The sequence below is a fragment of the Harmonia axyridis genome, chromosome 4 (genome assembly GCF_914767665.1).
Source record: "Harmonia axyridis chromosome 4, icHarAxyr1.1, whole genome shotgun sequence".
In the NCBI taxonomy this organism is placed as follows: Eukaryota; Metazoa; Arthropoda; class Insecta; order Coleoptera; family Coccinellidae; genus Harmonia; species Harmonia axyridis.
Window position 1 is genome coordinate 10584151 of NC_059504.1, and position 15655 is coordinate 10599805.

At 33.7% G+C, this 15655-nt stretch overlaps 3 protein-coding genes across 8 annotated transcripts in view; 1 reads left to right on the top strand and 2 right to left on the bottom strand.

Annotated features, from left to right (window-relative positions):
• Nucleotides 1-184: 184 nt before the first annotated feature.
• Nucleotides 185-1585, bottom strand: LOC123678982 (MKRN2 opposite strand protein). Of its 3 annotated transcripts, none has more exons than XM_045616282.1 (5): nucleotides 1286-1585; nucleotides 1099-1213; nucleotides 913-1042; nucleotides 660-737; nucleotides 185-605 (listed from the first exon to the last, which is right to left on the bottom strand). In XM_045616282.1, the coding sequence occupies exons 3-5, from the start codon at nucleotides 1029-1031 to the stop codon at nucleotides 212-214; spliced, it is 591 nt and encodes a 196-aa protein (XP_045472238.1). In that variant the 5' UTR covers nucleotides 1032-1042; nucleotides 1099-1213; nucleotides 1286-1585; the 3' UTR covers nucleotides 185-211. The 3 variants fall into 3 exon arrangements, with proteins under 3 accessions (XP_045472238.1, XP_045472235.1, XP_045472237.1); XM_045616279.1 differs by having other exon boundaries at nucleotides 1106-1213; nucleotides 1286-1584; XM_045616281.1 differs by having other exon boundaries at nucleotides 913-1228; nucleotides 1286-1583.
• A 672-nt stretch (nucleotides 1586-2257) lies between these two features.
• LOC123677809 (general odorant-binding protein 83a-like) lies at nucleotides 2258-3117 on the bottom strand. Its single transcript, XM_045614522.1, has 6 exons — nucleotides 3044-3117; nucleotides 2916-2991; nucleotides 2761-2849; nucleotides 2607-2709; nucleotides 2340-2404; nucleotides 2258-2275 (listed from the first exon to the last, which is right to left on the bottom strand). The coding sequence occupies exons 1-6, from the start codon at nucleotides 3092-3094 to the stop codon at nucleotides 2258-2260; spliced, it is 402 nt and encodes a 133-aa protein (XP_045470478.1). The 5' UTR covers nucleotides 3095-3117.
• Nucleotides 3118-5459: 2342 nt separating this feature from the next.
• LOC123678983 (fibronectin type-III domain-containing protein 3a) overlaps nucleotides 5460-15655 on the top strand; it is an 86149-nt gene continuing 75953 nt past the window's right edge. The window contains exons 1-2 of one of the 4 annotated variants that reach the window (XM_045616283.1): nucleotides 5460-5564; nucleotides 11145-11593. In XM_045616283.1, the coding sequence (XP_045472239.1) occupies nucleotides 11164-11593 (430 nt within the window). In that variant the 5' untranslated portion in view covers nucleotides 5460-5564; nucleotides 11145-11163. Of the gene's footprint in view, nucleotides 5565-11144; nucleotides 11594-14319; nucleotides 14522-15655 lie in introns of those variants that run through there. The other 3 variants (XM_045616285.1, XM_045616284.1, XM_045616287.1) reach the window with 3 other exon arrangements.

Genomic DNA, 15655 nt, shown 5'->3' on the forward strand with positions numbered 1-15655 from the left:
TTATGGTAATGTCCCGTGCATTGGTGGGATTGGTATTCACTGAAAAAGATATAACCAAAACTTCAATTTTCTATGAACGTTCTGTATTTTCTGTAATTGGGTGAAAATAAATGTATAAAATTCAAGCAAAAAATAACGGTGGCAAAATGCTATAAGTATCACGAAATTTGAAACATGCTTACCATTCTTGATACTTAATAAATAATTTTTATTAATTTTTGATATTACAATATCCATCTTTAACAATATTTCTATGCACTGTGATATATTTGTTGAGAGAAACAATCTTTTTGTACACGAATTCTTCACAAAACTGTTCTTTTTTAGTCTCTACACAGTTCAAATTTGTAAGAAATTCAGTAACAAAAGAAAAGCAGTTCAAGGTTTGTTCATCATAATTTTCAGATCTCCATTTGGGATCAGAAGCTACTGATCTCAAGGCATGACTCCAATCGTAACTCCACTCTTCTGATTTTTCGTATACCACAATGGATTGTAACCATTCCTCTCCGTTAGACTTCTTTAAACCATCTGAGTCGTACTCATATACTTTGCCTTTGCAATCGGTAATACCAATGTGAAGATCTTCGTTGCAGCTGTAATGTCTGTAAAATTGTTGTTAGATATAGTGATTATTTATGTTTTTGAAAAAAACTTACTCTAAAAACGTCCCTTTAGTAGATTTCAGAACAATTGACAGTGGATGTTGATGAGCCTTAACGAAGGGATATGGTAATCTGAAAGTTAGAAAGATGACCTTTAATTATTTGTTCTTTATAATTTCTTATTAATTTCCAAGTATTAGGTATTGGGGACTTTTTTCAAGAGATCAAGAGGCTATCATTCTGCCGAAATGTCTGTTTGAATGTTCATGAAGAATTGATAACTGATGATATCTATTGAAGATCTTACCTGAAAGGCGTATCACATGTAAAACTAACTACATTTTTACATATTGGACATAGTTGGGGCAGTTGAAAGCAATAAATTATTGATCCACAATGTCTGAAACCTAATATCAGCTCATCCATGCTCTGAAGAACTGCAATAAACAATATGCAACACCACTGGATAAAAACTAATCGCTTTGAGTCTCACCACATACCACATAGAGAGATATGTCATCAATGATTCTTGCAGTTAGGACAGTAGGGAAAGTCAGTTAGGAGTGAGGACATACTTCCTTGTGACGTCTTTTATAAGCAACACCAAACTGAAAAATAAAATACTTATGAATTTGTCCAAATGTATTGCAATTCATAACTAGTATTTCAAATATTTTTACCTGATAAGATACATTAGACATTATCGGAAGCATCAAAACAATTTATAATCAATCAATCCATGCCATATCACACACAAGTTACGCCACTGAACTGTTTTTAAGTAATTCATTTAGTATTTGCATATACTTTGAAACAATTATGACTGATAAATGGGATGCTGCCAATTGTTCTAATAACTATACCATTTAACACATTATTCACTGAAGTAATGACTCAAGAAGGAGAATTCCATAACTTTATTACTTTTACCTCTACATCATTTTAAGTCATCTTACCTGTTGTGAATGTCAACGTGTTGAGCAGGTCCAGCTTTTAATTCGCGCAAGCGCTTCTAGACTAATGTTTTTATGGTTGCAGCTAGAGAGCTGCAATTACAGAAGCAACCTTGAAATAAAAGAATTTCTGATGCAGTTTTAGAATCAGAACTGCAGGAGTGACAGGATTGAAGTAGTATAATTATTGGAGTTCGACAAAATTTGTTTAATATTTCTAAGAATCATAAGAATAATAAAAATGTTTGAGAACTATGCCATCAATTTAGATAGGTACTTGTAATTGGAATGATTAGTTTAAATGACAGTAAAATATAACACTTCATTCAATAAGTTCCCAAGTGATATATGTTCCCTCCTCTAACTTCTCAATAACTTTTCTGTCTTTGCTTTTTCAAATCTTGTTGTCGATGAAGCATAGTCTAAATAACACTTATCAAGCCACTGCTTTGCTTGCTCAGTATTTTTTACCATAAAGTGAAAACACTTTTTATACATTTTTCGAACAACAACAAATGTAGCGTCACTGAAACTTCAATATTCTGTGTTTCGAAATTTTGTCAAAAAAAATTTCAAATGGGTTAATATAGTGGAAGAAATCCTACAATTATGATGCAGCTATTTATTAAGATATCACATTATATGATGAAAGAAATTATATTACAAAGAAGGGGCTTATTCTTCATGTGGTTGCGGAATTCAAGGCAAGAAGTAGGTCTGAAAATATAATATATGTATTTAATTAGTGAAATTCTTGTAAAAAAATTCAAAATTTCCCTACCGTGGGTGATTCTGTATACCAGCATTTCATCACCTCAAAAACGTTACTGCAAGGACTCGAACCTCCTGAAAAGAATTAAAAGTAATGGAATCCTTCATTCGTCTTTTCCTTTGCTAAGGGTGAAATGTTATTGATAAGTAATACAAAAATACAGGAAATACTGCTAATTTTACACGATGCTATAATAATTCTTATAATCAACTCAAAATATCTTAACTCGTGAATTTTTTTGTGCATATAAAGTATTCACAGAAGGTAGGTACTCACTTAGTTTTGAACATTTCCTCACAGCAGGACCTGCTTCGGCTTGCATATCAGCTGGCAAAACAGCAACTGCTGCTTCTGGATCTACAATTCCATTTTCATCAACCTACAAATTTAATTATTTAAATTAAAACGAAATCTATTATATAATTCTTACTATAGCCATTTGATCCAAGAGACATTTCGAATAACACATCAGCTTCTCATCTTCGGCAAAATCCCCATTTTGTGCTTTTGTAATCAAGGCTAGGAATAAATTTCAAATGTGTTATCTTTTTGTTTCCCGAATGACAAAAAAAGAAAATAACCTACCTTCATCTACTCCAACTTCACCAACGCAGGTATTGTGAAGATTGTTAATCAACTCTCGCATATCATCGTCCATACCCTTAAAATAAATACTTTGAACTTTTCCACGTTAAGGAAAATTTGAAACTTACCGATGCATTTGACAAAATGGCGACAAAGAAGAAGAAAATAGCGTAATTCATTTTTACGTGAAACCTAAATATGGTAAACTGGATTCTGCATGAAAAACGGATTCTTTTATATCAATATATTGTCATTGAGTAAACAGAAAATTACATAGCTCCAACAAGAAATTTTCACGAAAGCTATGGTAAACCTATGATCTGTTTGGAAATTGAATATAATTTGTTTGAAGTCGTGCATGTAAATACATACGTATTTGAATATTCCTAGATCTATTCAATTTCCGTTGTATATTCGGAAACTGAATGAATGAAAATAAATTTGTGGTTGTGAAATATCAGAAATACATTATGATACAGAGCTTCCGAAACTGTTTTTCAACAAACTTCAAAAAGAATACCATTTGAATATCAGAATCAATAATCATATACATATAATCGATCAATTAGCTATTTTCGTTATTTGAAAAAAGATGCAAAAAAAAGAATTTCGTATGCTGATAAAATATTGCTTTTTGAAGAGAAAAACTACAGTTGAAGCAAAATCTTGGCTAGATGAAGAGTTTCCGGGGTCTGCACCAGGAAAATCAACCATCATTGATTGGTATGCTAAGTTCAAACGTGGTGAAATGAGCACCGAAGACGGCGAACGCAGTGGACGCCCAAATCGAAAAAATCAAAAAAGTTCACAAAATAATTTTGAATGACCGTAAAGTGAAGTTGATGGAGATAGCAGACATTGTGACGATATATCTGAACGTGTACATCATATCATTCACGAATATTCGTACACGAGAAAGCTGTGTGAAAATGGTGCCGCGCGAGCTCACAATCGATCAAAAGCAACAACGTGATAATGATTCTGAGCAGTGTTTGAAGCTGTTTAAGTGCAATAAACCTGAATTTTTGCGTCGATATGTGACAATGGATGAAACATGGCTTCATCATTTCATTCCGGAGTCCAATTGACAGTCAGCTGAGTGGACTGCACACGATGAACCGATTTCAAAGCGAGGAAAAACATAACGGTCAGCTTGCAAGGTTATGGCATCAGTATTCTGGGATACGCAAGGTATAATATTCATTGATTACCTTCAAAAGGGCCAGTCCATAAACAGCGATTTTTACATAGCGTTATTGGAGCGTTTGAAGGATGAAATGGTTAAAAACGGCCCCACTTGAAGAAAAAAAGGTGCTGTTTCATCAAGACAATGTGCCGTGTCACAAATCAATGAAAACAATGGCAAAATTGCATGAATTGGGCTTCGAATTGCTTCTGCATCCACCGTATTCGCCAGATCTGGCCCCTAGCGACTTTTCCTGTTCTCAGACCTCAAAAGAATGCTCGCTGGAAGGAAATTTAGCACCAATGAAGAAGTAATCGCTGAAACTGAGGCCAATTTTGTAGTGAATCATTCTACTAAAATGGTATCGAAAAGTTAGAAGATCGCTATAATCGCTGTATCACCTCGAAGGCAACTATGTTGAATAATAAAATCGAATTTTGCCAAAAAAATGTGTTTTACTATGGTGGACCGGGGACTTTTCAATTGACCTGTTATAGATACGCAAAATCTCTGTATGAGATCGAATCTGTAGTCACTGATGAAATATTTATATTCTGATTCCTCTCGCATTTTCTGTGATTTTGAAGACACGAAATTTTGTATGAAGTTGGAAATTGTTATGTTATCTTAACCCGATCAGATTTGTTTTCCACGTACATATTGGGTACTTCTGTTGCAATATTCTTTTAAAATTGTCTATGGTTCTTACACAATATTCTTCTTGAATTTTCTATAGTTCTGAAGAGGTGATCAGTTAAAAATTTAGCACGAAGCTCGAAATTATTATTTTATATAAACAAGCAAAATCTTAACTCCGTCGGTTTCGAGGTGAAGGCAATATTGGCTAATTTTTTTTATATTCTTCTTCATGAATTTTCTGTGTTTCTGCTCAGGCGATCTATATGAAATTCCGCACGGAGCTCCATATTATAATTCTACATCTTAATGCAATTTTTCAATTCGATAGATTATGTAGTTTCAAAATATTCAACCAGCTATAGTTACGGAACCCCTAGTCGGACTTTGCCTATTAATGACCTCAAACTAGGAATTCAAGATCCAAACCTAGCCTGATTATTTCAAGTCTGGACGAATTACAGATATTATTTGTTCAAAATGTTGACCTGTTATTCCTTTGAAACATTCGCGTAAAATGTGACAGTTAAATATATCTATTTATGATTTAATATTTCCTTTACTTTGAAATCCAACGAAGAGAAATGATACGTATTCGATTAATATTACCAACAATAATCAAACTTATGCATGTAGCCATGATTCCAACAGCGAGAAACGTTCTGGAACTCACCACCATGAAGTTAGCCGCTCACCAAGCTGTTCGAGCAGAACCGCGCAAACGCGTGCCGCGGCTTTGACATAAAATACGAAAATGATATTCGGCACCGTAAATTCCGGAAAATCAATAGTAGTGTTGTCACTCTGCTGCAGTTTTCCCGACCTTAGTAAGTCCTCTCTAAATAACATTTCTATTTGTCATTGCTCTATTCAAACATTTCCCATTTGCATTTTTAATAATCTGGCCAATAATTCCAAGACGCTCCAATATGTTACGTATTTTCCGAGTTTTCTCAACCTGAATTTCCACTATTTTCTGGGCGTATGAATGAAATCTGTTGGGGGTTTTCCAGAAAAGTACGGAATGGTTTCGTCTCAAAACATTGTAGAAAGCAAAAGAAGGACTTTGTTGTCGTTTCCAATGTGTAATATTCAAAACAATATGTTGGAGTGTATAGAATTTTCCCATCGTTGAAAAGTCGATTTTAAAATCAGCTCTACTTTGAATTTTTGAAATATCAAAATCAAACTGTCGATATCTGAACGTGAAATCACTGAAAACTTAAAAAATCAACAGACAGTTAGACTCGAAACCACAAATTTGGAAGTCAACATATTGCACTGTTTTATTTTTCGAACAGTACGCAAATACTTTTTTGTACTTTTCTGATTGTTTGGAATATGTTTCAATCATTATTATTTCAGATAAATTTGAGCAGTTTTGTTGATTTTTAATACACAATTAGCTACAAAGCTGAGACCAACATATACCCATCTCGTGGCGCATTCACCAAAAACTAAAGTTATCACAAATTGCTCATTCCACATAGGTAATCATTTATCTCACTAGTTTGAGATATCATTACAACTAATGAAATATTCTGGGTCCATCATCAAAAAAGCATGCATTCGTTTCAATAGCCATTATATCATATTCGATTAAAGATGTTTCAGATGTTCATAATTGGGCAGTTGAATGAATTAGAGATGATGCCGCAAAAAAAAAATGATCAATGGAGAATTTAATTCCAGCAATTATAAATTCATCAAAGGAAACGAATGAAAACGGGAATTAGGTTATGTTAGAATTTCCCGGAAGCTGTATTGAGTTCTAGAAAATCCGGGGCATCGATCTATTTATGTGTGTGAAAATTAATATCGGATGTTATTGCCATATGGAACTTTATGATTTCGTGTAACATTGAAGCGGTTTTAGAATTTTGTGGAAGATATTTATTATGATGTCGTTGTTGTCGGTTATTTTATCAATATTATGTGTTTTGATGAAACGAGTCTTGTGAGATATGGGCAAAATTCATGTGATTATTTTACGTATTCAAGCCGTTTTCTTAAAATTTTCTGCTGGTATTTTCTATGGTTCTACTAGTCGGATTTGTTTACATAGAAATAAAATGAGTTTTTTTCGATAATCATTTTGAATTTTCATCATTTCAGGTGATGCAATCTATGTAAAGTATAGAATTCTTATTTTTATATATAAACGCAAAATCTTATCCCGCTAGAATTCGTATTTTTGAAATATTACAACAGCGTTATTTACTATAGTCTGATTTCTAGTTTCTAGGTTTTCCGGTTTTCCATTGAAAAGTTATCGATCTATAACTGACTAAACATTGGAACAATCATCAGACATTTAAAAAATAAAAAATTATTTACAGAATTTTTTATTGTGGATAAATGTGCTTTCTGAAATTGCTTCAAATGCCATCTGAGAGTGTTATAATAAACCAAGCCAATGTACTTTCATTTATCACTGAAGGTAAAATTTGAAAAATCAATTTTTGTAAATTTTTGAGCATGGTGTTTACTTTGTACTCGATAATCTCGGAAATGGTACATTCTATGAAAAAATTCAAGGGACTATTTTTTTAGTGAAATCCTGTTGCTTTCAGAAATGAAATAATTTTCTCGAAAAAAAGACAGTGGTGTAGATTTTCCATAGGGATAGGATTATCGCACCCCTATATCTAAGCCACCGTATAATTTTGGCGAGAGACAATTATCTAATTCGAAATATTACATCATTTAGACTTCAATACCTAAAAATTAAAACAATGAATGTAATAATACTAGAGTTCTAAATAAAAAATTGATTTTTTTCAGAATTTAACACCCCGTATCTCGAAAATGAAGCTTGTTAGTATATATGTTTATATGAACTTTTCTTTATCAAAAAAGTTGTTCTATCCGACGCCAAAGTAATTGAACTAAAGTCTGGACCACCCTGTGTGTAATTATTGAGAGAGTAGCTCGTTTAGGCAAATTCAAAACGAAATATTATGAGTTCGATCAGATGTCAGAAAAGTATGATAATATTTTCGCAATACAGCATAAACTCCAGATATCTCAATTCGCGGTATTACTTCCATTAAACCTTCGATAAGCTTTTATCTGAGTTTTCCGACAATTCGACTCGAATGAAATGCGTACGTCATAATAGAGAAAACTCGCTTTCTATATATTAACGTACTGACGTCATAAAATTCGCTGCATAAATGACCAGAGTGCCTGCGTTATCTAGAAAAAAAAGACGATTTTCCGACTTGGAAACAATGAATATAAATTTACTGCACCGTCAACCTTTGACTGACAGTTTTTAATTTGGTTTACACGGAAAGGAAATCGATCGATAAAGGATCTGCGTTCAATGTGCCAATCAGCCAGGTTGAGTGATGCCATTGTCGTTCCATAAATTTAGTTTAATCTATAGCGATTTTATTGATCGTCAAACGCCGGACACAATATTGTTCTATGATTGCATGCTCTCGTTGATGTTTCTTAATCTTCAATTGCATGTGACTGATTTCAAATGGAATATTATAGATGGTTATCTATTTGTTGCATTACCATATCGAATTCTTTGGATTTTCTTTTGGATTATTATTTACCATTAGTAACGATTTGAATCGCTTTACAAATTTATGGAAATTTCTACATTCCAATGGAAATAATTCATTGAATCAAGAACAGAATGATTAGTATTGATATTTCTAGATCAAGGAACGATTTCATGAAAACTCCGCAAACTTTATAATAGTTTATTTATTTCCCTTCAAATTAAATAATAATCATGGGTGAGTTTGGAGTTATCCTAAGTCCGAATTGTTCTCTATTGCATGATTATATGTATTCATATGTCTCTATTTTTTTTCAATTTAATTCTTCGATTCTTAGCTTTTGGTTGCAATGCAAGAATCGTGTTTTCGAACTAGGGAGATTAATAACACTTGAATTATTCCAAAACAACATCATTTTTCTACGAAATTATATCGAGAGTTTTTTTTCGGGGTATCTCACTTTAAGTTGGCATTACTGTTAAAAATGTTGACGGATTTAACAGCTGTCAAGTGATTTATTCTCCGTTTGGTTTGGCAATTCATCATGAATAGACTCACGCCTGAACAACGCTTGTAAATAGTGCAATTTTATTTCGAAAATAATGGTTCTGTGCGTTGCTTTTGTTCCCGATTTTCATAAGCGAATTTTATTTAGCGATGAAGCGCACTTCTAGATAAATGGCTACGTCAACAAACAAAACTGCTGCATTTGGAGTGAAGCTAATCCTCAAGTGTATGTCGAAACACAGTTACATCGAGAAAAACTGACTGTTTGGTGCGCTTTATGGGCTGGTGGAATCATTGGTCCGTATATCTTCAAAAACGATGATGGCCAGAATGTTACAGTCGATGGTGATCGGTATAGAGCCATGATTACTAACTTTTTCATTTCTGAATTGAACAACCATGATGTCCAGGAGCTGTGGTTCCAACAAGACGGCGCAACATGTCACACAGCTCGTGCCACAATCGATTTATTGAAAGACACGTTTGGTGACCGCCTAATTTCACGTTTTGGACCTGTGAATTGGCCGCCAAGATCTTGTGATTTAACACCGCTAGACTACTTTCTGTGGGGCTATGTAAAGTCATTGGTCTATGCGGATAAGCCACGAATCCTTGACCATTTGGAAGACAACATTCGCCGTGTTATTGCCGATATACACAAATGTTGAAAAAGTCATCGAAAATTGGACGTCCAGATTGGACTACATCCGAGCCAGCCGTGGCAGTCATATGCCAGAAATCATATTTGAAATGTTATGCCACAAAATTATCTTGCGGATAAATAAAATTCATGTCAATCGAATAATCCATCGTTGTTTTATTGCAATGTAAAGTTCTATAGCTCTAAAAAAACACCCTTTAATAGCTGAAGGGTATTTAGTAGAGGAGATTTAATGAATACGAGTATGATCATTCTGAATATGATATTTTTTTCAGAATTTCTAAAACTTTATCAAGATTCAGAAAATGAAAAATTATTTTGTAATCATAATTTTTTTCTTATGAGTTTTCATATTCCGTTAAATACTGCGTATTTGCAGTAAACTTCATTGGCTATGTTCGAATTTCCACGATACAAAACAAAAAACTATTGCGGTACTACTCCTACTCAAAACCGTTACTGTAGAATGTAGATTAGCCAACATATTCCTCTCAATGATTCACTACTTTTATGTTGATGGAATACAATTTACATAATCTATATTAACATCGTTATTCTGAATTGTTGTGGGATAAAATGTAATACTTAGCTCTTGAAATTAACTGAAATCATGAAGAAGTAGATATAATGATCGTAAAAGTAAGTTAATTTTGAGAAATGTAATCTAAAATGACTGCTCAGAGTAATTTTTGTTGTTAAATGGTGTAAGGTGGAATGTAAGCAATCTATTTATTTATTTGAGTGATTCCCGATTAAATATGCAAATTTGAATATTTGGAATCCATTATTTTCCAAATTGTCGAAATTTACAATTACCGGTATATTTATTATTTTTATTCTACTTGCTGAAATCCAAGGTTTGGCAACTTTTGCTCTCCTTGTGTCATCGATTGCTTCACGTCGTTTGGCGCTCTCGAAGTTTTTTTCTGAATTTCTGAAATATTTAGCTATTTATTTCAATATATTTTGAGTGAATATGAATCGTTGATTCGCTATGGAACATAAGAAATGTGTTCTTTGTGGAGAAACTCGCGAATTGAGTGAAATATCGTATCACTGATATGTTTTCATTTCCGCGCACTTCATGCCAAATTCGATAGTTCATGTTGGGTACAATATTTGCTTACTGGAAATGACATATGCCCTCTCTATCTAAGTTTATTACTCTGAGGTTAATTCCCAATTTGGTTTTGTTGTCTCAATTTGAAGCTGAGAAGGTAACAGGCCAATTGAAAAGTCCCTGGTCTACCATATAGTAAAACACATTATTTTGGCAAAATTCGATTTTATTATTCAACATTTGCCCTCGAGGGCGATAAAGCGATTATAGCGATCTTCCAACTTTTCGATACCATTTTGGTAGTACGATTTGTCTTTCGCTTCAAAATAGGCCTCAGTTTCGGCGATTATGGTGACATAAAATCGAAACTCGAGTTGAAACTAAACTGTACAACTACAAACGGCGCGAAAGCCTTGGCGCGGCTAAGTATTTAAACGTAATTTATGGTGTAGCGATCACAGGCAAGAGCCGTGACGTCACACACCAAAGACGTTCCGCGCTAAAATACGTAAATTTAAATAATCTATTTCTCAGTCATTTATGGATGGATTTTCGAAATTTTTTCACTGATTTATCAGTTTTGCGCTATATTTTAATTCTATCGTGTCAAATATAGTATTATCAACATCACTAAACTAGTCCATTCTCTTTCTTGTTACAGGTACCGAAAATTTACACGAATGGTGAAAGCGAAAGACGATCCCGTGGCCGAGCTAGTACCAAATGTCAACAACGACAAAACGTCAATAACCCACCCGCACCCCATGAATCACAACCACATCCTCAAGCCCTGCAACAACCAGAATCACCTACACCACCACAAGATCTACCATCACTACACCTATTATCACCACTACGCGCCGGGCCAATCGGAAACGGACGCGGCGGCGCTCAGTGGCGGCGGAACGGGGGAGTCGACCACCCCCAAGTTTTATTTCGGTCCCGGTTTCGAACCCCAGACGCCGCCGTCGTCGGGCTCCAGCTCTGCCGCACACGATCAGGCCGCCAATGGGGGCGAGACCAAAAGCTCGGAGTATGTTGTGTTCTTCCACGTCAATCCTGGAGTGACGATCAGCTTTCAGATCGGGGATACGACTGAGGTGCTGAGGGGTAAGTGGAATCGTAATTTTAACAGAGTTGTCTGTATCTTTATGAAGTGGAGTACCAGAACTAAGCCTTGGGGGGATAAAGAAAAAAACATTGATTATTCGTTGTGTAAAAATTTAATCAACGAATTCATCAGAATGCGTTGATTAAATTTTCACACAATCAAATTATTGAGCGTTGTGGTTCATAATGGATATTCCTCCTGGAGGGAATATATCCTCTCAGTCGGTACGCCACTGTCCCTATGACTTTATTGATAAAAAAATAAAAATGTACAAATTGGGTATACAAACAGAAATGATTCCTTGGATCATTTGAAGAAAAAAAGTCTCATAATCATTGGCCCGCAAATGCTTTGTTTTCGAGATACAGGGTCTTAAAGTTTGATTTGTTTTTTCATGTTTTTTATCTCATAGTACTTTCCCTTCGCAAAATTTGAAACTTAAATATGGCATTCATAGATATTTCAATTTAAAGTTTTCATCATGCTTATTTTCAATGCAAATCTACAGGGTGATATTTTTTTATGGAATAGTACCGGTTTCTTTCCTCCTGTAGTTTTTTTCTTTGGTGGATCACTGATACTTTAGGTTTAGAGGAATGTAAAAAGGAACTTTGCTCTATTGATACACTTTTTGGTTTCTTATTGTTCAGTTGTATCTGCTACCGATTTTGAGAAGAAAAATTTCAAAACAAACAGGAAAATCCAAATTATTATAAATGTATATAAGCTGTAATGAATTAATTATAAGTTTTGCTATTTATTTACAAAATTTGTTGCGAAAATTAATGAAGATTCGATAAATTGGTATAATCATCACAAAAAAGAACTACTAGAAACACCCTTTATATCGGAAAAAGTGTTTTGCGGGAAAATATTTACGGGGCTTTTTTTTTTCTTAAAATTATCGAAGGAATCTCTCATTTTCCTTCGAACCTCCAAGTGAGAATACATACATACAGGGTGTTCCACCATTCAGCGACGCCCAATTACTGTTAAGCGATGAAAATTTCGTTTTTTTTTTGATACAGTATCATTAGGATGCTTTATTATTTTATTTTATTTTATTTATTATTAGAGCAATATTCCCAAATTGTTTGGAAATATACAGGGTGTACAAAAAAGCTGTGAATTACCAATCATGTTTTTCGTATGGAACACCTGTTTTTAATTGAATTTTCAGATTGTATGCAATGGAGCATATGAAACTTCGAAAAAACTTGTGTTCATTCATTCCATCCAATCTGAAAATTGGATCGAATCAAATAAACAAATAAAAAACAGTGTTCCATAAGAAAAAACATATGTTTGGTCGTTTACACTTATTTGGTATACCTTGTGTATTTCCGAACAATTTGAGAATATAGTTCTATATTATGAGATCGTAGCTCTAATGGAGCCTAATGATACCTAATGGAAAGAAAATCTCGGCGCTTAAGCCTAGTAGAGCGTCGATTCAACGGTAGAACACCCTGTATACAGGGTGCCAATTATTATTTTGAAAATGACAGTCAATTGCTCTAGCGGGGGTAAGAGCATATCGTAAACTTGTTATAAAGTAGTTATTTAGTACTCGCCGCAAATCTACCTAATCCACAGATTTACATTCACAGCTAACTGTACCTCTTTAGAAGACAGGTGTGAACATTTGTACACAGTTGGGGTCAAAATATTAGGGTGTTTTGAAATGATAATCGTTTAAAGGACGTACTTAGGAATGGGTTTTACTGAAAATATACACTTAATTCGGGAAACGTCCAAAACTGAATGATTTTGTGAATTTTTTTAATGCATGAAAATAATATCAAATATTTTACTACTAAAAGTGAGAAATTCTTAAAAAACAATAGAAGTTTTTGAGCCCTCGTTCATTTATATTTTGGATATACTGCTTGGATTTTGTATGTTATTTCAAATTGTTAATTAAACACGTCTCTCAATAAAGCCTAAAGCACAGATGGCACCATAACACATTTTATTCTCGTTATTAGTCCGTTAGTGCCAAACTTCGGAAAATCTGTGTCAAAATTGTGACGCTACATTTGTTGTTGTTTGAAAAAATGGTTGAAAAACCAAAGATGAATCTTTCTACAGAACAGGCGTTGAAAAGTTACGAATCATTTTAGAAGGTGACTATATTGACGAATAAAGTCGAATTTTCAAGAAAAATGGTTTTCTACTGATATTTACGAGTCTTATTGAGTTTTATTTCTCAAAACGTTTTTTTTCCTCTGATGTCTTCTTGAATTTCTGCGGTTGAAAAAACATAAAAGCTTGAAATTGGTGTTTTACACCTAAATGCTATCTTTAATTTCAATCGATTTGTTATTTATGATATTATCGGAAAACAAAATTTCGAACGACCTATCAATGTTTATTGTATGGACTTCGCTGTTTTTTTCAATGAACGCTAATGATGTAGGTAAGTACATTAGTACATTAGGTACATTAGCTACACACATTATAATTATGTTTTTCAATAATAGCTATATTGATCTCTTTATTCTGAAGCTATTGATTATCTTCCTCATTTTTTATTCGAAATAATCTATTGGACTTATTGCTACCACACCACAATCCATTGATAAATCCAATCAATCACATATTATAGTCAATAGTGAATCAAATTCGAACCAATTCTTAAAAAGTGCATCGTGAATCTCCGCCATCAGTCGTATGTACTTTCCGACACGTCAAGAGACCGCTCTATTCACCGAACCGAGGCACGAGTTCGTGCGGTTCCGTTGGGCACGATCGAGTAAACTGTTTCTAATTCAGAAATTCTTCAGAGTCTCAGATACGACGTAAAGTAGTGGTGTGTGTTCGTATGTCAGTTCTGTTTCGCTTGATCTTTTTGTTTACGTGTCAAATAAGTAACTATGTCTATCAGTGATACACTGGTTACTTGGATTGTCTGAAAAATACTAAGGGTGAGGTTACTTATCTACCATAACTGATTCGTTTTTGACGTTTGGTGTCAATTTAGTGGATTTAAGCGATTAGTACCATAACCTAAATCCCGAATGAGCTAGATCCGGGTAAATTCAAGTTGATTGAACGACATCTAAATTTGGTACATTCATTGAATCTACGTAATCATTGAATATATATCGATAATGATCTCTCTTTCCGTACTGATGGTTTATGGGAAACTAACCCAAATCTGTTTGATACTTCGATTCGAGTGCCACGACTAGTCGCCGAAGAATTCGATGGTAAATGGTAGGTAATGGTAGAAAATGCGTATATGTGAGGTCGTTGGCTTCTTTTGAAAACTGTTCCCGTTTCTCTGTTGAATTTGCCCCCTAGCAATGTCTGCTATTGCATTAAAGTTTTATTGGAATGTTTGGTATGTACTCCAATTCCATTTCCGTGGAAAACATAGTATGTATTTGTTTATTTCGTACCGTAATTGTTGATGTGTCAATTTCGTATTTGGATCATCGGATGATCGGAAAAATCAACGGTTTTTAATGGATACTTTATTATTAATGATACATTTTGATTGATTATTGCAAAAACAAGATGATTAGTTATACCCAGACAGGGAAAAACGAGTATTCGAACTTTTATAACTAACTTTGATTATAGTGGATAAATAATCAGTTTAATTTTATAACTCATTTTCTAATATGATATTACTACTTAATTATTCATTAGTAATTCGAGTCCTGATAACAACTTAATATTAGATGTTGGGAAAATTGATACGACAACGCCAGGAAACTAAAGAAATAGTTGTTTTCGTTACATGAATCACCAAATTCAATTGAACGAGGTTGGTTTGCTATTTCGTATAGAAATTGTTATCATGTGTAAAGATATGCATTATTTAATTTGTTTATTTCTTCCAGTTAGCAAATATCGATATTCTTTTACAAATAGCGTTGTATATTGGTTATTTTTTGAGATTTATCAAATTTTTGGAAATACCCATTTAGTTGAAATAGATGCATCAAAATTGAAGTAGAATATCGAAAAAACCTTATATTTTATTGACATCAGATCTGACCGGGTTGTAATTTAGCTTGTGGGTGTATGTTAACAATTTGGAGGTTTATGTG